General features: G+C 32.6%; 1 protein-coding gene across 1 annotated transcript; it reads left to right on the forward strand.

Annotated features, from left to right (window-relative positions):
* Positions 1-7,839: 7,839 nt before the first annotated feature.
* On the forward strand, positions 7,840-9,930 carry LOC132558965 (insulin-like growth factor II). The gene is made up of 3 exons (XM_060223595.1): positions 7,840-7,972; positions 8,322-8,494; positions 9,670-9,930. The coding sequence occupies exons 1-3, from the start codon at positions 7,840-7,842 to the stop codon at positions 9,928-9,930; spliced, it is 567 nt and encodes a 188-aa protein (XP_060079578.1).
* The last annotated feature ends 13,256 nt before the right edge of the window (positions 9,931-23,186 follow it).

Consider the following 23,186-nt stretch of genomic DNA (forward strand, 5'->3'; position numbering starts at 1 on the left):
ACATGTAAAACATTTAGATATGTAAAACATTTAGGCATGTAAAATATTTGACATGTAAAACATTTAGGTATGTAAAACAACAAATGAAACATTCAGGCAAATGAAACATTTAGGCAAATGAAACATTTAGGCATGTAAAACATTTCGGCATGTAAAATATTTAGGCATGTAAAATATTTAGGCATGTAAAACATTTAGGCATGTGAAACATTTAGGCAAATGAAACATTTAGGCAAATGACACATTTAGGCATATAAAACATTTAGGCATGTGAAATATCAAGGCATGTAAATATTTAGGCATATAAAACATTTAGGCATGTGAAATATCAAGGCATGTAAAACATCAAGGCATGTAAAACATCTAGGCATGTAAAACATTTAGACATGTAAAATATTTAGGCATGTAAAACATTTAGGCATGTGAAACATTTAGGCAAATGAAACATTTAGGCATGTGAAATATCAAGGCATGTAAATATTTAGGCATATAAAACATTTAGGCATGTGAAATATCAAGGCATGTAAAACATCAAGGCATGTAAAACATCTAGGCATGTAAAACATTTAGGCATGTGAAATATCAAGGCATGTGAAATATCAAGGCATGTAAAACATCTAGGCATGTAAAACATCTAGGCATGTAAAACATCTAGGCATATAAAACATCTAGGCATGTAAAATATTAAGAGATGTGAAACATTAAGACATGTTCAGTAGTAGAGTTATCAAATAGAAGCCGCTTACGTACATTGATCGCATACGTAAATAAGCATTTGTTATTTTCACAAATTTACTTGTTTTATCATTGTTATTCACTGAAAAGCAAATACCGCTAAAATTTTACATTTGGTGACAATTTATTAAATATAACAAGGCCGCATAGAAGTGTTAATAGAAGTAGACCCTGACAGGTTACATATATCGCCTAACGAAGCACACACTATATTATACGTATAATTATACACGAGGAAGCCACTCAGTTGTACAAGATGGAATTGCGACTGGACGACACCTAGCGAACGACAAATAAAGGACGACTCAGTTGACCGAGTTATTTCAAAACTGACGGCGGACCAAGATGGCGTAGAATCCACAACGGCGTAAACAACAATATGTTATTCGTACTTTTGTTGGACCATGCAACAAGACACGAAAAAAAGAGCTAGCAAGTGAAAAACAGATACTTTGTATAAATAGTTGGAAATCTTCAAACAGATAGCAATTATTGGTAGGACAAATGTCATTTTAATCATCATAACAAAGATCTGTGAATCATAGACGTTTTTTTCCTCTGTCAGTCTATACTTTTAAATGCAGAGCAAGTTACAAGTAAAACAAATCTGATAGACCTAGAGACGGACCTGATATTATATCCACTGTTCAACCCTGTACTTCATTTTTCCTCCTCTGTTTCAAATTTCAGAAAAAAAAACTTAACATGAAAACAAGGAGGAAACCGAGGCTTCCTTACAGATTAGTTAGCGACTTATTTTCGAAAACTACTTCGCGAAAGTCACAACCTACTTTGGGAAAATGCAAATATGTTATATAAAATCTGATAGATCCTATATCAATTAAAGCTGAATCATGTGATTACTCTATTCTATAAATAGAACTTATATTTTTAAATAACATCAAACATTACAGTTTCTTACACCGTGAAGCATAAGCAAATACATTGGCGTCGCTTGTTAAATAGCTGTTGCTTTTTGTGCGAGAACTATCAGGCATTGGATTAATAACATGTGCCGAATGTAACTGGATATCGACAGGAGACAGTATAAGTCTCATTCAATGCGAGTTACATATCTACAGGAGACTACATAAATGTCTGACGTTCTGCTGTCATCTATCTTTATCTTTATTATGTTAGCGATAGAGTTAGCAATATACTTCTACTTCCGATACTGTAAATATTTCATTTCTCGAAATAACATTCCTTCTTATCGGTTTGGTCATGTCGCAGTTGTTTTGATGTTCAAAATTGACTACCAATTTAACTATTCACCCGACAGATATCGAAAAAAAAAAAACACTGTCACACTGGGCTTCCTAGAGAGATAGCTTTCTGAGGTTAGCCATTTCCTGGTATATATTTCTCAGTACAATGTGACATTAGACGTGTTGGCTGCTTGTGAATAGAATTATTCAATGAGGTTTCGTCGTCAGTATCCCGGTTCAAAGTTTGAGAACGTTACATCCCTTGTATTGACCGTCGTTGATGACGCCAAATTAATTTATCCTTTGGTAACATCTGTTTTTATCTATTCTCTTTGTTGTTTTTTCTCAATATCTTCCGTTTTTATATCATCTCTGTTCCAAGGATTAGTGTTTACATGTCCGAAGTCTATTGTTGCTTTTGTCATCGTCGACATTAGCGACTTCAGTGTCTGTGTAACTATGTACTTGACGTATGTATTATGATTTACAAGAGCGGCACAGTAGATGTGCCAGGTGTTATAGGATTTCATAAGTGAATTTGTCTTTTCTTTAAAAAAATTAAAGTGTTTTAGAGGAAAATCTGTAGAACAGTAATATGGAAAAAATGTATACAGTTTATCATTACTTAAACGGGTGTAAAACCACCATTACAATGAGGATCATTTTGGTGCGTTCTGCTATGACAAATAGGACGAATGGACATGTACTTTTGTGGTTTTTCCACATCGGAATTCGTCTCACAATTGATTTGTTGTTTTCTACCCTTTTCCAATTACCAGTGTTTTTGTTTTGTGATGAAGTTGTGGGTTTTATTTCTTAATTATTATATCATGAAGCTTTGACATCTGCTGTTGTTATGAGAATGACACATATGTTTGTTCGCAATGTATTATAGAAATTAATTTTAAAATTAAACCTGTTCTTTAATCTAAAGTTGATTTGTATAATGTCGATTGAATGAAGAAAGAGAAAGAAGAAAAAAAGAACAAGTTAAAGGTCATATATAGGCTTTGTCAGTCTCTTACAAAATAAAGCAATTTAGCTTTAAAGGGAATTTCTAGATATCTTGTTTCCTAAGTTTACGTACGAATTGGCGTATTGACATTTCCCCTGACGTTTTGGATGACTGATTTCAATGTTGATTTCGAGGCAAATGTCTGACCCTGAGGGATATGTGGGTGGATGAAACTTGTGTCAGTCACATGGTTTGATGTGATCTTTATAGGTAACCAAGATATTGATACTAAAGGAAAATTATGCATTGTTATAAAGATTCCGTCGCTTTTGATAGATCAAATACCTTAAGAATGTACTCGTCTGATGTTTGAGGTAAGACATGATTCAACATGAGATTAATTCCAGCATAATATCGTAGACTTTTGTGGTTTTACATACATGTAAAGACGTATTTATAAAACAATTGATTTCACTAGTATAAGAAATCTTGCTCATGGACTACATTTTTGACAGCGCAGTTGATCACGTGAATCAATTATTAGCATCAAGAATTTCAACGTTTCTGGTTGCGTAGGTACTTTTCTTGAGTATAATCTGGAAGTCTTGGTTTCAACTAAAAGTGCATGAATTATCACCACAAATCACTTATTTCAAGTCCGTGAATTCGAAATTGGTGTCCACTTTCCGGATTATTAGGTCCAGAAAACAAATATTTCAGCTGTTTTCATGATCTTGGAAAAACTGGTTACTTGGGTGAAACTTGCAAAAAAAAACTCAGAGACTCATTCTTTTTTAATAATGAAAATTATCCTCGAAAATTTCTCTGTCAAAACTTATAGTCAAATGAAAACTTTCACGATATCCAAGAATCATATCCTTACATTGAGATGAAAGCTGAAATTTGTTTTTGTAAAAGTTGACACGGAAATAACAGAGGATGTCTGTTATTCAGGGAAAAAAAGTTACATAAGGAAATGAATTACTTCATGTTATATATTTTCTGGGTTTTTGTTTTCAATTTACTTCTAATATCCAACCTCTCAGAACCAAATCATAAGGAACAGATTAAATTTCTTTTTTTCAATTCTCAGAGGAGTATATTCTTAAGGTTATCAGATTGTACAAAAGGCACGCAAGTGTGTGAACTTGTTGGTCATAGACTTCGCATCAGGTGAATATTATAGCAGCAGTTCAACTCTAGGGGTATGTATTGAAACCTGCTAAGTTCTATCTAAAAGTGATCTAGTGTATGTTTCTAGCGATTACTCAACCAACGGCTATGATGTAGAGTTGGTGTTTCTACAGCACACTCCATTTACGGTTGAAGATAGAAGATATGACTAGTTATGTTCAAAATGTATTTCAGCAAGCATGATTGAAAGAAATCAAAGCTGTTAAATTTGATAAGCTATATTTCAACTCGTTTTTACCTGAAAAGTTGCCGATATTGATGACATTGTCCTTTAACGTTACGTATTCAAAAAATTATAGACATTTACGACAATACAAGAGAGCCCTGATAGGTACAACCTGCCACTCCTTTTAGGCGAACTACACGTTCATGTATATACAAGACGGTGGACTGAGTCAAGCTGCTCGATAATATCTAAGGTGTACTTATTAAGGTCATTATTGGGTCCTTTCGTAACAAAAACTTCCTAAAATAGTCCTTATTTTTGTATAAATTCTGATTATATTTCTTTATTTGTCCATATTTAAATGTAAGAACGACAAAGATATGCTAGTTAATCAAAGACAATAATATCTTTATTGTTGTGAAAATAATTAAGAGTTCATAGGAGAACAAATTAATGTGATTCGAAAATCAATACCAGGTACCGAGCGAGCCTTTTATTGTGGAAAGGTGTGGAAAGTATCGTTGTTCGATAATACGCTAACGCAACGTATATCTGGACACAATAGATGACCACAGGTCAATTTCAATAAATATTGTTGGCGTGTTATTTAATGAGAGATCAATTAAGATATTCAAAGCCATATATTAATTACCGCCTATTAGTTATGACCAACTGTTAGTACCACCTGTAAATAACAGCCCGTGATCTTCTGTTATCTATCCTTAACCAGCAACAAATTATAACTTCGATTTTTCATTACAGTAACCTGACTGTAATAAGCACTTATCTATACCTACCGCCTGTTTATAATGACCATCAGTATGTAACAATTCTTCGAGAGATTCAGGTGGATCCGTTATACATGATTTTATTTCTTCTTTCTGATTTTTTCTTTAGTTTATAATTTGTCCTCGGTATTTTAAAGTTTGTGTTGATTTTGTTTTGTTTGTTTTTCTTTTTCATTATTTTCAACTATCTACATGTTTGAGAACAGTGTCTGTACTACCAACTGTTTATCAATACCGTTTGTCTACATCCAACATCGACCGCTATCATCTGGCTGTGACCACACCTGGTTAATTTCACCTTCAACCTGTCGATACAAGTCACTTGTAGTTACCAAATCCTTCCTTAACAAGCCACTAAAGACAGATGCGGCGATAATTTATAAATCTATTTAACATCGAGATAATATTCCGTGATAGGAAATCGTTATAGACATATACGGCACAAATATCGACTTTATAGTTATGTCCACACAGACAGCGTGTTCACAAGTGTGACCTGTGACCATCAGTACAATAATGCCAACATATGACGTCATTGTCAAGTTAGTGGCAATCGTAACTCGGTACCCAGGTGGTGCGATTGGACAGATTAAAGTGGAATCTGCCCTATAATATGGTGTTCCAGGCTTGTTGTATCTATTACATATGTTAACCACTGTCTTTGGATGATGAATGTGGCCAGGATAAACCATGTCTCATGTTGTAATGGATTTTAGGACCATGTAAACGGTAAGGATGTTCCTACCACTTTCTTGAGTAAGATTGTATCAATATCTCTAACTATACACGTACTTTAAGTTCTTTTGAAATCATTCAATTTTGAAAACTATCAAAAGAATTCCCTATTTGTATTTGGGTTAAAGTGCCTACCCATCTTGGTTTATTCAATTCGAATAAACTGCATTTTCGCCTACAAGGTTTCAACAATGTCGGCTCTTTTCTTTACCACGGACGAATCATTGTTGGACAAAACATTTTATTTTGGGGTAACAGTGTCTAACTTTTACGTGTCTTTTACGCAAACCTTATCGATATATAATTGTGAATCAATCTCGTTCGATGATTGCAAAATACCGTTTACACTATGACAAATAATTAAGCATATATAGTTGGAAATGGAGCGTGCTATTTTTTAAGCATACTGCCAATGTTATTCTCAATCTAGATTAACTTTTGGAAAAGAAATACTTTCTAAATCTCACTCAAAATCTACTTGACGTACTTGTTTTTAGTTTCCGTGTAATTTTTTTTCATATTTTGTCTTGTTTTATCGGAAGTTGGTTGGATTTAATGGAATTAAGTTTCTTTTGACAGTAATTCGTTGTTTAGTCTTGTGTAAATTTGGAAATAAGTGTAATTCTAAATAACTGACAGTCTTGGTAGATGAAACCACAACCCTAGGAGAACATATGATATGTCATTCTGATGGACTGAAAACACATATTGAAATTGAACATCATTTTGGTTTGATGAAGCTGCCGACACAATTGAATTAACCAAAGGAAAATTATGTTTAAATGATATTGATATAGGCAGTGCAGCGGCAAATTGAGACATGTGAGGATGGGGTGCTGATCGAGAGATTTGAGCAAATCAGAACTTAACCGTAAAAAAATCATATTTTTATTAAAAGCAAATTGCAGATAAGCTTATGAACCGATTGCCATGATTTTTCGTTGTCAAAAGCCCGCCTTCGGTATTTTACGCTTGTATTTAAATATATGGTTCATCTTTATAGATTGATATATCATGCAGAGGTATACACTTAATGTATAATGCAGGTTAATTCATTAATTTCCAATATTGTAACCAATTTTTATTTGTATTGAAAGGTTTTGTGCAGTCCTTTACCTATGAGACGTATGGAGTTTTTCGGTGTTATTGAATTTTGAAGGGTTGTTTCCAAGAGTTTTCATATCGTCAGGTATTTGTTGACAATGATTGGCGACCAAAGATAAGCAATCGCTGACTTGCTGCCTACAATACCAATACATGTTACATGTCTGTCCAATACCACAATTCAATTCCGAGATATTGAGCGGGTACTGTTCAATGTTTGAAAAATATGGAAAGAGGTTAGTTCTTTATTTTTTAAATGTCATAACTCTGGATTTTAATCAAATATGAACTTCAACTTCATGTTCTAACGCACTATTAATAATTCAATGTCCCTAATCATGAAAGAATGGCAGAAGGATGGCAATTTTTTAAAAAAGTACAAGGATAATGCGACTGATGATCCAGAAAGAAAAGCGTCTTCTGCTTCATCGACGCCTGCAAACATGTATGTGGAGGTCAATCAGAGTAATGTAAAGTTCTCAATCTGAGACCATGGCAATTTCATGCGATGTTTCCAGTCAATGATTTCTTTATTGGTCTCCAAGGCTTAACTTTTAAATTTTAAATTTGTATAAAATTTTGCTATTTACTTGTGTATCTTTTATACAATGATCGAGATTGCAATTGGTAGACACTGCTGGTGGACTATTAGGCCTCGAGGTTTTCCGTAACTTACACGCCACGTTTAAATTTATTCGAAATAACGACGACCTCGGGAATATACATAATGAACTGTACCATGAAACAACTTCAATACAAACCACGAAAAGATCAACAACCGGTTGTTCCTTGAGAAAATCACTAAATAGACCAATGGAACATCAACAACCGGTTGTTCCTTGAGAAAATTTCTATTCAAACCTCGAAAACCTAGTCAAACAAAAAGATATGTATTTTTGTTATCTTAATCCTCTAACTTCAATGTCTTTGATTGTGTTACAGGCCAGACAAAGAATGGCACCAGTGACCCTTATTATTCTGTTTTCGTTAGCTACGTTGATATACGGGAGCAACCAACGGATGTGTGGGGAGCAGCTAGCCGATACATTAAGTCTAGTATGTAATGGGGCATTCAACAAACGGTCAGGTAAGATTATTTACACTGTGTGTTACTTTATATATGTTGCTGTTTTACCTTGTTATCATTTAGGAACGTGACATTACTATCTAAGATTGACCAAAATTTACATTACGGGTGTCATCGACGACGTAGAAGACACATACACTTCCGGAACACCCGGTCTTATTCTCTTTGCATTTTTCAAGTATTGGTGTAAATCTCTCTCTTGTTCATATGTTGCCCTGGATTCATCGAATTTTAGTTTGGATTAATATTTTGTTATGAAGATCCGTCATTGTGATAACTGAACACGCGCTATCACTCAAATTAATACAATAATCAGACCGCATTTAAAATATTCCTCTTTTTGTTTTAGGTTTAGAACATGTAAATGGAGACGAGACGTCGTCAGGTGTATCAAAGCGTTCGACTGACAGAGGTGTCGTGGAAGAGTGTTGTTTCAGAGATGAGGGCTGCACTCTGGCAACACTACAGAGCTATTGTGCGGAACCTGTTTTTTATGACTACTCAGAAGAAATTGGAACTACAGTAGATATGCAGGTAAGTATAAACTTCAGATTTGTAATCACCAAGCTATAACATGATTACCGTAGTATACAACAAATAAACCCATATGTTTTTTTTTTTTTTTTTTTTTTTTCAATTTAAACTTATATCATATATTGCGAGGATGATATGAAACAACATTACACACTCGCAGACTATTATATTATGACACCACAATTGATGAAATATTCAGAAATCAGATGACTTAAATAATGGCATTGAAGATATAATTTTCTACAATGTTTATAAAAATAGATCAAGGGGGAAATGATTAAGAAATCAATTTCATTTTACATAAGATTTACAAAACATTATTTTTTACACATTAGTTCGTCAGAAAATGTGAACGTCAAAATGACTTATTTTTAATTTTAGCTAACAAAGAGAAAAAAGTTAGCATTTTTTCTTGGCGAACACCTGTAAATGAATGATAACCAAATGACAGCTTTTGCAATATAAAAAATGCACATATTCCGGATTTCTAAATGGTTTGCTGAAACAGAGAAAGATTAAACAAAAACACATAACTTTAAAGCACCTTTACAGATAGAGTTGAGCCAAACAATAAATTCAACTGCATCATCTTTCGTCTTTTGTCTGATCAGTCAGTGATTCTAAGGGTCTGAATTTTGATACCTTAGAGGAAAATCCAGTGATCGAAAGAAAAATCAAAATCTAGATATGGAGGTGCACTAGATACATAATTCAATAAATTTCATTATTTTCACTTATCAAATCATTTTATAATTCCAAGTGCATGTGTGTATTCTGAACCATGCCACTATTCGAATGAATTTAAACTTTAGATACACATTACGGCCAACCTCGTGGGGCAAAAGTCCACCAGCAGTGTATTTATTTTCGTGGTTTTATATATATTTATACATAACGAACCCTTTATATGTATGTCAACCAGTATGAAAATGAAAAAGACTGTACAGAAATAGAACCTTTAGAAATAGATACCGTAGGGCCAAGTGATAAACCGAACTGCATCATGCAGCTAATTCACCCTTTTAGGACTCATCAGTGATACCAAGGACCAAAACTTGGATACCGCAGAGGCGACTGAAAAATTCAAAATTGATCGATGGGAAGGTGTACCTGCCCCATTATAATTATAATCCGTAATTGCATTATTTTATTAGAAAATGTAGGATCAGCTTTTCTTTTCTCAGGTTACTGAAGCACCAACTGTCCAACAAGTACAGACAGAGGCTGTTCTGACCACAACCCCTTCGACATCCCAACTTAGTGCCAGAGGACAAGCAATTGCATCTCGCTTCCTTCAGATATTTCGTTCTGGTGCCAGAAGTCGTGGCAATAGCAGCAATCGCCGTCCATACTGGTTCTTTTTGCCGGGTCTGCAGCTCGGTCAGCGAGCAACACGTAGACCGTACACAGTCAATACTCGCTAAGATGAATAGATGGACGGTTGAGATGTATATATCTCTTAGTTCGCCTTTATTGTGTGAGGCGCGAACATGACATTTGGAGTAAGTCGTTCAAAACGAATATTTTAGGGATGACAGATGGAAATTTGCATTGTGATAAGAAGAGAGGTGATACATATTTATGGAGATATATGAGGACTTGTGTACTCGGAATGCGTGTTACATGTAATGGCAACTATGTACAAACAATGTTTGTCACGAAACGTGTATGTTGATTTGTGGGAAAACGATTTATTGGGGAAGTCTTTGTTTTTAATTTAGATTCAGAATTGCGTGTAAGATGTTCTTAATACTTATAAGCTGATTTTCATAAGGTTCTATTTTTCCAAATGCATTTGATTTTCCTTATATTATTATGTGCACAATCAGGACAGGTCCCGACGAAATGGAACGATTCGCAAATACTGCCATGCTTATTTAACAATTAACTAGTTCAGAATGTAGAGTAATAGGAATAGCATGACACTATGGATATAACAGGATAGCAGATAAGGACAGACATAAGTCTACTTCCCTTTATATGTAAGGACGCTAGTGCAGCATTAAGAACACATCATCAACGCTTGGATTATTATTTCATTGATAGATACTGCAAAAATTCTTTTTGCGATAGAATTACTTAAAGCTCTTTCCGAGAATTTGATAAAATCGGGAAAATACATACCTTGAAAATAAAATGTATAGCAAAAACTGTGAATATTTGAAATACATGACACAACATTTACAATACATAGTTGATAGTTACGGCCGATTTACATAAATTTGATGTAGTTGATGTTGTAAGTTGATGTAGTTTCACTTCTTTCACTTCTCAATCTTACCAATATGATAAAACATACTTTCTATATAAATACTGATTTATCAATTATTAATCATTTTTTTATTCAACAAAATGTATTTTCCCCTTAAGAAGTCGACGTATTTGTGTTGGTACACTCTTACGAAAATTGCGACATTAGGCTATTGTGTTGGAAAAAATGTGAAAACAGATATTGCAAAATAATCAATATTTAATTTTCAATTACTTTTTAAAATCTAACCTAACAAAAAATCATCTCCAGAACAAAAAGTTAATCTTCGTCTCATTTTTCTCGTAAATCAATTGTTGAAGGGGATTTCTCTTAATTATCTCGCGAAAAGTTATTTTATGCGGTATTAAATATTTTGTTGTAGTGAAAAGTGATATTTAAAAAAGTGAATACCATAGCTTACCTTCAGTTTTAAATATACAGTAGAACCTCATTATATATAAACCCAAATATACTTTTGGAAAAGAAAAATTCGGTGTAAATAAGTTTGAAGACTCGAAAAAGAGAAATGCATATTTGAATGAAAATATGTCAAAGCTTTGATGTTTAGAAATGAATGTGTTATAATCATGATTCACATTTAATTAAAACTATTTTAATATTCTCATTCTCATTAAAACGATTAAATGCGGCATTTGATGATCTCGTTCTTAATTCTGCCTGTTCATAAATATTCTTTGAGAAACAAAATAGAACAAAGTACCAGAGATTGTAGAAAAAAGTGGCTTTAAGTGAAAGATAACGATAAAAGTGCACTGGTGTTCCACCTGCTTTATTTCTTAATGACACATTTCTTCATGTTTTGAATTTCATTGATTTTTCCAGTAGGTTCTCTTGTCCAACTCTAGGGCTTGATACAGTTATCATAATTTTAGACAAGAGTCGGCAACTAATACGAAAGTCACAACACAGGGGTTCGAGAGATGCAGGTGCGTGAAAATGAAAGTTTACGGCCGTCATAATGATCTCATTAGGAATTATATTTCCTTATGTGATAAAAAGTGAATGGTGCTCGTTAGTATACCTGTTGTATCAGTTGTTAACCTTGTTCTCATTTGGAAACGTGGCATTACTTACAATAATTGACTAAGATTTACATGGCGGATGTCGTCGATGAAGTAGAGGACGCTTACTCTTCCGGGATACTTTGTCTTAATTTCCTTATACTTTTACATGATTATCCGTGTAATTTTACCTCTTGGTCATATTTTGCTTTAAGTTCTGAATTATGATGCTGTTGACATGTTGCTACTTTCTGTATTATTTCCAAAATCGTTTATGATAAGCGTTCTTGTGATGCCAGGAACACAAGCAATTGTCTTATAACGACGACAGAAATACAGAATCTTCGTCTTAAACACGTATACCTTGTGTTTCTCAATTTTGCCAGTACTTAATCTAAAGCTTTCGCTGATTTTTGTTATCTTCTTTATTGTCACGTTCTGGTACGTCATTATCAATTATCACATCACACAAACTCGAACGGTTCATTAACACATGCTCCACAAATATCTGAAAAAGATTAAGGGGTCTCACAGTTTCGCAATTCTTATTTGTTCACCCTAAGGTATATTTAGGGTAATAAAGGTCATCTTGGAAATTATAGATATGTATTAATTTGACGTAATTTCATCATACGTATTTCGTTGTTAAATACTACAATTTTGAACTTGGCCTCAATCCAGAACAAATTGAAATGATTCTCCTATTTATCATTGCAAAACACATCGATTACCAAAATAACATAATGATTTTATAGCTAACATGCATTCTATATTTACCCCCGAATTATTCATCATGTCTTTATCTTTCGTAATGAAATTCATTTTTGAAACCCTTTGACGAACCATAAAGCAAAGTATCTAAAAGTATAGAACAGCTCAGTAAAAATTACTTAATAATACAAATTAGAAAGTTACATCACTGATATTTTTCCTATTCTATTATCTAACTGAATCATTATCTCACGTAATATGCTAATTTTAATACCACCCACCTGTTGTAAGCAAACTCTGCCCTGCTCTGATTCGATATAAAGTTATCTCTCATTTCCGATGTTCTTTTAAGCAAAGATACTTTCATAGCATGCGATCCTCTTAAAGGTAAACTCTACTGGTTTACCTTAAGAGTGACCTTCATCATAAATTGCCTTACCATACACCTACAAAAAGCCACATCAATTTGTGTCAATTCATTTTCATCTGAATATTATGATAGTTTCAACAAGTCAACAATGCTTATATTGATCGTTAACTCTTTGTCATTTCCATCATCTATACCTTTGTAGTTTTGACTACGGTGGACTTCATTCTAATCATTTTCTATCCTCTTGCTTCTACACTAGACATAATATATAGAACAGTGTCTGTAGCAATATCCGTTAATATTTCGGAATACTAGTACTTGAACCAAAAGAAAATCGAGTTTATGACTTTTAAACCATTGATATATCTTCTTTCTTCAGTAACATATAAATAAATGTTATTAAATTTGATGTTTTACTTTGTTATCATGTATTTGTTGATACATCGGAAAGACTAAATATTCCGTAAACAGGCGTCGTGCATGTAATAAAGGAATTCTGTATAATTTTACTTGTTAATTGTACTTCAAAAGTGAAAGTTGAACAACTGATAAAAATCTTAGAGAAATATTCCTATAGTCTAATTATTTTGACCTTGTGAATTGATGGTAGTTATTCTTTTTGGAGCTAGGTTTAAAATCAAATTCATATTATCCATTCGAATAACTGTTGATTATTAACCAAATACGATAATATAAATATTCTTTTTCTGGAGGGATAATATGGGAGAGAAAAAATGCTGAAGATGTATAACGAGAATTATTCGCTCCTTTTCAAGTTAACACACGGGAAAAAATACCAACTACAAAGTAGCATCTATAGATATGTAATCTAAAGACTGTATTCCTTGTTTACTCATTAGAAAACACAGACACTGTCATTTTCTAAATCAGAGATGTATGATACTGAATTTTAAAGTCAGAGCCAGGCAATCTGTTCCCTCAATATATTTGATATTTTGAATCTATAAAGGGGTCAGATAAGGTCACCCTGCTGTTTGATTGATTAGGTGTTCATTGATTAAAATTGCCATGAGCTGACAATGCAAATATATGCTCACTTACACAGATGGTGCGCTCTTCTGGTAACTGATACAGCACTCTCTCAACGGCCAGGTAATTCAACACGTCAGTATAAAACTGACGTGGTCAACCAAACATCTGTTCTGGAAGGCGAAGGCTGATAGTATTGTCCCTTCAGAGTCCTTCTAGAATCATTCAAGTGTAAATATTACTGTATAATACAAAATAGAGTTATCCTAACCTTTACCATCAAATATGGTACCTTAAATATCGTTTTACTGTTAAAGGGAAAATAATGGCGATGGCTACCTCGATCGACACTTTTGATATTCTACAGTCTCCTGGTTTATGGTGTCAAAGTTTCACGAATAACCCATCATTATTCTCTTATTTTGGATCTGAAAATTTGGTAGACATGATTACAAAATAGTTAGGATATACATGTAAAAAAATAACACCACTTTTTAATCCTTCACCAGACTTTCAAATGGTAAAGTTTTCAAACAAAATAAGGATCATTACTAAAAAGTGTATATTCAAAAGACAATTTCACGATCACAAACATTCATTTAAAAACAAATCAGCATACCTTGTTATACAAAAACTGTAAACAGAAATGTTTGTTATGTTTCATTTTAGAACAGAATCAATAAAATAACCCAGTAAAACCATTTTAATTCACAATTACGAGGCAACAGATCAGAAAGACGGCAAAAGTGAGAAATACAGGACACATGCATTTTAAGACAAGCTTGTAAATACTGTAGCAGCTCTAAATACAAAGCAGTACTCTACATATATCTTGTATGTAGAAATTAAACTGCCTCGATAGCTGTTTTGTCATTTAAAGGTTCATCATTGATAACAGGGAACAAAAACTAAGGGAATCTAGAAGACATGTAAGGGAAGATAAAATCGGCGAAGTCAATTGTGACGATACTGCACTTTACTCTGTACTACAATCCATTTCGTAATGGTTCAAAGCTGGATTATTTAAAAAAGAAAAAGAAAAACAACACCAAATGCATATATATAATCTGACCTGTGTTACTATTCGCATACACATGAGGGAGTTATGACCATAAGCATAAAGCATCTATCAAAATACACACCACCTTTCAAAACAAATCAAGAATATGTATAAGACTAGATATAGTGTATGCCAAATAATTGGGATTTATTAGTAATGGTAAGGACATTAAAACATAATCTATTACATTTTTCGGTTTATTTTTCATGCTTTATCTTTTTATATACTGTTACCAAAATAAGCAAGCGAATTTTTTTTTTTTATTTTTGCGCTAATTCTGTTTCCAATCAGATCACAATTCTTTTTTCAATGGAAGCATCAGTTTCTCCTAGAGTGCATTGCAGTAGCCAAATCATGTAGAATGTTTGAAAATATAACTATACATAAATATAATTGATTCTGGTCTATCTAAACCAATTTGCTTAGTTTATGTAATGATGATTTGAGTTCTTGTGTCTTAGATCTGAAACCTCTGTATGATTGTACCAAAGACACACAATGGCAACGTTTAATACAAAAGAATAAGATACAATAGTAATGAATGATAATAAATTAAACTGCATCATAGAGCTATTTTATTCTTCCAAGTCTCTACGGGCATTACTTTGAAAGCGTAGGAGGCGACTGAAGAAGGTCAAAATGGGGACGTGCCCTAGCCCCCTAATTTAATAAAAAAAAATCCATTTTCATAAGTACAAGCGTATATTGTGAACATTGCCATTATTCGAATGAATTAAAACGTGGCATGCAGGTGACGGCAAACATTGGAGACTAATATTCCACAAGCAGTGTTTATCACCTGCAATCTCGAAGATTTTACAAGAGATAAACTAGATGATTTGTGTACATTATACCAAGGAGGATTCAAAGAGACATCAAGGAAGGAGTGGGAAATGTAATAAACACCTGTAGAACCTATCTCGTTTCTCGTCTGGTGGAAACTATAATATTTTATATCAAATTTGCCATTTAGATCGATGAAATATAATCAGTCTTTAAAAAAGTTAGAATATCTTCTATATACTCAAAACTTCATATGGAAATGGATCTGGCGACGTGTCGGTTTATGTCAATAGGCGTTCTTATATGTATCAGCAAAGCATGATGGTATATGTGTCATATACCGGGCTGTACACTCAAACGTACACTCTGAGTTGCATGTTTTACCCTTTCTGATGTTTAAGTAAAAATAACGCCATCACTTATTCATGTCTTTGACAATACCGATCACGTTTTTCTGACTATTCTTGGAAAATGGTCATGCCATTGTTTGATAATAAAGACATACATCCCTAATAAGATCTTGTCCAATAATTTACAAATTGACCATACATTGTTTTCTACTATAAGTAGATGGCCTTATCTTAAAGAAGCAAATCTACCAAACTTTGCTTGCTAAAGTAGCAAGATAACCTTATCTTAAAGTAACAAATAGACCATACTTTGTAAGATAACCTTATCTAAAAAGTAACAAATAGACCATACTTTGTAAGATAACCTTATCTAAAAAGTAACAAATAGACCATACTTTGTAAGATAACCTTATCTAAAAAGTAACAAATAGACCATACTTTGTAAGATAACCTTATCTAAAAATTAACAAATAGACCATACTTTGTAAGATAACCTTATCTAAAAAGTAACAAATAGACCATACTTTGTAAGATAACCTTATCTAAAGTAACAAATAGACCATACTTTGTAAGATAACCTTATCTAAAAATTAACAAATAGACCATACTTTGTAAGATAACCTTATCTAAAGTAACAAATAGACCATACTTTGTAAGATAACCTTATCTAAAGTAACAAATAGACCATACTTTGTAAGATAACCTTATCTAAAGTAACAAATAGACCATACTTTGTAAGATAACCTTATCTAAAAAGTAACAAATAGACCATATTTTGTAAGATAACCTTATCTAAAAATTACCTAAAGTAACAAATAGACCATACTTTGTAAGATAACCTTATCTAAAGTAACAAATAGACCATACTTTGTAAGATAACCTTATCTAAAGTAACAAATAGACCATACTTTGTAAGATAACCTTATCTAAAGTAACAAATAGACCATACTTTGTAAGATAACCTTATCTAAAAATTAACAAATAGACCATACTTTGTAAGATAAGCTTATCTAAAGTAACAAATAGACCATATTTTGTAAGATAACCTTATCTAAAAAGTAACAAAAAGACCATACTTTGTAAGATAACCTTATCTAAAAAGTAACAAATAGACCATACTTTGTAAGATAACCTTATCTAAAGTAACAAATAGACCATACTTTGTAAGATAACCTTATCTAAAAAGTAACAAATAGACCATACTTTGTAAGATAACCTTATCTAAAAAGTAACAAATAGACCATACTTTGTAAGATAACATTATCTAAAGTAACAAATAGACCATACTTTGTAAGATAACCTTATCTAAAAAGTAACAAATAGACCATACTTTGTAAGATAACCTTATCTAAAAAGTAACAAATAGACCATACTTTGTAAGATAACCTTATCTAACAAATAAAACTTTGTAACTAAAAATAACAAATAGACCATACTTTGTAAGATAACCTTATCTAAAAATTAACAAATAGACCATACTTTGTAAGATAACCTTATCTAAAAAGTAACAAATAGACCATACTTTGTAAGATAACCTTATCTAAAAAGTAACAAATAGACCATACTTTGTAAGATAACCTTACTAAAAAGTAACAAATAGACCATACTTTGTAAGATAACCTTATCTAAAAATTAACAAATAGACCATACTTTGTAAGATAACCTTATCTAAAAAGTAACAAATAGACCATACTTTGTAAGATAACCTTATCTAAAAAGTAACAAATAGACCATACTTTGTAAGATAACCTTATCTAAAAAGTAACAAATAGACCATACTTTGTAAGATAACCTTATCTAAAAAGTAACAAATAGACCATACTTTGTAAGATAACCTTATCTAAAAAGTAACAAATAGACCATACTTTGTAAGATAACCTTATCTAAAAAGTAACAAATAGACCATACTTTGTAAGATAACCTTATCTAAAAAGTAACAAATAGACCATACTTTGTAAGATAACCTTATCTAAAGTAACAAATAGACCATACTTTGTAAGATAACCTTATCTAAAAAGTAACAAATAGACCATACTTTGTAAGATAACCTTATCTTAAAGTAACAAATAGACCATACTTTGTAAGATAACCTTATCTAAAAAGTAACAAATAGACCATACTTTGTAAGATAACCTTATCTAAAAAGTAACAAATAGACCATACTTTGTAAGATAACCTTATCTAAAAAGTAACAAATAGACCATACTTTGTAAGATAACCTTATCTAAAAAGTAACAAATAGACCATACTTTGTAAGATAACCTTATCTAAAAATTAACAAATAGACCATATTTTGTTTGTACTGAAGTCAGATGGCTACACTATAGTTTACAATATTGTTCTTATAAACCTTAATCTGAGCATTGATATTGTAATGTTGGAGTATTATTAGTGTATTTGATATACCATGAACAATTAAGTCTATTGAGATCTTTTTTTACTTTAGTATTTTTGTAACACAAATGTATTGCGAAACATTTATAAAAAAAATATAGCAATATATTAGGATTATAGAAATAGATGTGTGTCTCTTGTAAACAAACGGAATACACAATGTCAACAAACGAATCATTGAAAATTGTAAACTGTCAATTCGGTTATAGCGTCTTGTATAAACGACGGAATCTATCCTATTCATGTAGTGGTCAGTACACGTGACATAATGTCTGGCTGTCGTTAGTGGTCAAAGCCGATAATCTGGTCATTAATGTGTACCGATTTCTTTATCGGTAATTTGCTGGTCAATTGATGGTCACAGCTATAAACGAAACCTAACTTATCCTGTTAACATCATCAAGTGACCGGTCAGATACATCGATCGACATGTCTGGTAACGAATCTCTAAATATCGGTCATTTTACTTATGTAGTTGTGTCATGGAACGGGGCATAGGAAACTAATAGTATATCACGTGGAAGTAAACAGGCCCTGAAGTAGTTTGATTTATTAAAACATTATAATAAAATATAAGATTACATGAAACAAAATAGTACAATGTTACTTTTTTAGAATTTACTAGGATTCAAAAGCAGCACGGTTTCAAATGGTTGTATAGAGACAGAAAACACACAAATATTTTCTGATATTTCTCAAAAATCTCCTTTTGAAAATGCTTTGAGCATTGTAGAACAATGAACCAGTACAAGCGTTTTGAACACAGTTTAAGATATTTATTTCTATTGTGTTCAACATGCTTATACGGGTTCATTTTTCTCGAACGTTCAAACATTTTCAAAAGGAGAACAATGAACCCATATAAGAGTTTTGAACACAATTCATTCATTCATCTATTAATTCATTCATTCATCTATTAATTCATTCATTATTCATTTATGTCGTGGCAATAAAAAATATGTCAATACGTGTATATATGGAATTAGCTTACGTTTTGTTCGCTATTTCATCTGCATTAGAAAAAATATATACGTGTATTATTAGTCGTTTGTTATTCTAGAATAATAATTAGTATTCAACGTAATGACCATGCACTATAACAAATGTTTTGCAGTTTATAAAGTGGTGCATTTAATGCTTAAATTGCTTCTGCTTGAAATTATCAGACGTTTGTTATTTAAATCAAAGCACTTCTTTAAGTTTACATTGTTACAGAAATGATACATTATGAAAATTTACGTCAATGACCGATTGCGGTGACGGCACTTTGAACAACAAGGTAAACAACATGACGGTCTGGCGGTCAGTGCACTTGTTATGATCGCCTGAACTATGAAGAGGTGTAAACAGTAGAATGGTTCACATAGTTATGAATTTGTTCTACTGGTATTCAAGTAAATGTTGCTTACTAGAGATATGTGATAAGGAAAATACATTTCTTTCTTTACTTCAAATAATTGATAAAAAATAAATAAATAAATAAATAAGCGAAACAAAAATGAAAAATAACTAGAAACAACGACATCTAACAAAATGTTCAGAATTCATCAAATTACAACATTAAAAATCATACATCAAAATAGCAACAACAAAAGAAAATAAATAACAACCACAAAAATAAAACAACAAAAATAAAACAAAAAACAATACAAAAAAACTAGTTCAAAAATAAATAAAAAGCAACACTAAGCAACAACAACACCAAGGCATAAACAAACAAATTCCATTAAAAAATGAAACGCCTTTAAACTTATATAATAGCAGACAATATGTCTACAGAATGCCCGAAATCTAAAGCAATGTCACTTAACCCGCGACATCAGTAGTGAGACTTCATTTCAATTACTCCTGATACAGTCAAGGCCGTACAGGACCACTCAAGGGTGCTTTTAAAAGGCAGCTGACTTTTACACAATCTTCCCACGCAGCAACATTAAACCTTACAGAAACATTTCATTTGTAACGGGAAGTAAGACAGTCTTGTCAATATGGACCTAAGCACTATTTAGATTTTAGATTTTTTGTTGGAGGGTTAAATAAACTGTAAATTGGTCGATCAATGTATGAAATGATAACAGAACTGCACCCAGAACAATGGTGAGTAGGGCGTGGGATCGATCTTACCAACATCAAATACGTTTTGATTGTTAGTCAAAAAATAGTTTCCTTATGGAGATTTTTTCCTTCTCTTTCTTTAATAGCTTAGATTGAGACAATTAAATTTCATCTTTTCATCTGAAGAAGATACGCCGACCAAAAGCGTGAAATTGCAAATTATGAAAATATTATGATTAGAAATCATGTACCGTTTTCTGCAAATCTTCATAGGAGGAACTTACAGCATGATATGGAGACTTGAGGAGACGACTTTTTGAAAGTCATATGCATTTTGATTCTATGCAATAACAAATCTATAAAAATGTAAATGTTTACAACAAGATACGTCCTTCACTCTGGCTTCTTGATATATTAGTAATGACTTGTCTTGAAAAGACAAGAAATTTATTGACTATGTCCATCGTATACTAGTATATCCATCCGAATTGGAAATCGAGGACATAAGAAACCTTTCTACTTCAGCCGTTTATCTCTATTTTTCCTACACAGAATTCAAGAGGGACACACAAACTGTATGATAAACGTAATGATATCAATTTCCTATTGTGAACATCCCTGCATTCCTAACCTATTGTGTCTACGTGACGCTGTTGATTCGATATTCAAGGACGTGTGCTCAGTATCACGATTTTCGTGTAAGATGTCGGCAACTGACAGAAAAACTCACAACACTAGGTTTGAAGAGATGCAGGTTGCTGAAAACGAAGTGAGAATTGTTACAGCCGTCTTAATGATCTCATTAGGAAATTTTCTATGTCCTTATCTTTGGCGATTTGGAATTGGGCGTGTTGTTGCTCGTTACTATTCCTGTGGTTCCGTTGTTGTATACCTTGTTCTAATTTGGAACGTGACATTACTTATTAAGATTGACCAAGTTTTATGTAGCAGATGTCGTCGATGAAACAGAATGCGCTTGTCCTTCCGGAGCACCTGGCCCTATTATCCTTGTACCTTTTTTTTCAGAATTCCGCGGGTAAATCTTTTGGTTCATATTTTGCCCTAGTTTTATTCAATTCGAGTTTGGATTACGATTTTGTAAATATATTCCTTTTTGTATGTTGATTGTATTAAATCAGCTGTAAATAGAATTGAGATTGATATAACTTGTCTAATGTCTCCGGGTCAAATCGATGAAATGTATAGTTGAACTATATCTTTTATTGCTGCAGTGTTCTTTTAAAACATTTCAACACACTTTAACAATTTATTATCAACAATTTCATTTCAATATCGAAATAATCACTTTTATGAACAAAAACGATATTTTACAAATATTGGACGAAATTCGAAAATTGTATTTAAAGAGATCACTGTTTTTCTCTTTATTGCAAACTTTAAGTGTGCTACTTTTAGGGTTTCTATTTTCTCCTTTCTATCGAAAACGGAATAAAATTGAAAACCGTCGTTGGTTTCAGGCCTTTTGTGAAAAAAAAACCACATATTTGACTCAGCGTGTTATCCAACCACCAAAATGGGAAAAAAAATCCAAACTTCATAGTTTGTAAACAGCTTTTCCCTTATACAATATGAAGGTGTGCAGTACAAGTTCATTGTAATGACACCACAGTCATCCGATGTTGATTTCCACTAAGGCCACTATCACAAGTGTAAGGTTTTGTATGGACGAGTACAAAAAGCGTCTAATTAATCCCTATCAAACACCTCCGCTCATATTAATACTCTGTTTCTAACATTTCTGTAATGACCTCAGTGTTATCAAATCAGGGTATCGGATGAAGCATTACAGAGGTTTACAAAAGTTCCTATAGAATTTTATGTAACCATGACATTTGATCAGCCACATTCTCAACAAGTAAAGTGTTCCCGTAACGAGGTTCAGGTGGGAAGCATGTATCACATGGAAATAAATATGTTTTCATAGGTCTGCTTGTTTTGGATACGTTCTAACATATCTTATTTAAAAGCGATAAGTATCCTTGATTTACGTTGGAATCAAATTCAGGACACATACCAATTAATTATTTTTTGTTTTATTTCTTTCTGCTGTTAACGTTACAAATATAGACGGCAAAGTAAATTAATGCTTTAGGCATAGAACAGAGAACGGACCAATAAACGCTTAAGTAATAAAAAGTCGACAGAAAAAAACGGATAGCAAACATTTCAAAACAGGAAAGGCTGAAATGTCAAAAAATATAAAGAAAAACAGGAAATTCAAAACATCGACTTAAAAGTGGGAGAGGGAGGGGGAACAACAGGAACCATATAGACATAAAAAGCCCAAACAGATCAGCATGAAGTCATGGATAAAGCAGACACCAAATCAATACACAAAGAAACAAAAACCAATTACGAAACCAAGAAAAAAATGTATCCAGGAATTCATATCACCAGTATGACGGGAATAATAGATTTCTATATTTGATAGCAGTCTATGTTATCATATCATCCTACACTGTAACAGCGAGTCAATATAGCCCATGTTGTCATATCATCCTACACTGTAACAGCGAGTCAATATAGCCCATGTTGTCATATCATCCTACACTGTAACAGCGAGTCAATATAGCCCATGTTGTCATATCATCCTACACTGTAACAGCGAGTCAATATAGCCCATGTTGTCATATCATCCTACACTGTAACAGCGAGTCAATATAGCCCATGTTG

The sequence above is a fragment of the Ylistrum balloti genome, unplaced genomic scaffold (genome assembly GCF_031769215.1).
Source record: "Ylistrum balloti isolate Yb309-2 unplaced genomic scaffold, AGI_CSIRO_Ybal_v1 Utg369662, whole genome shotgun sequence".
Taxonomy (NCBI): Eukaryota; Metazoa; Mollusca; class Bivalvia; order Pectinida; family Pectinidae; genus Ylistrum; species Ylistrum balloti.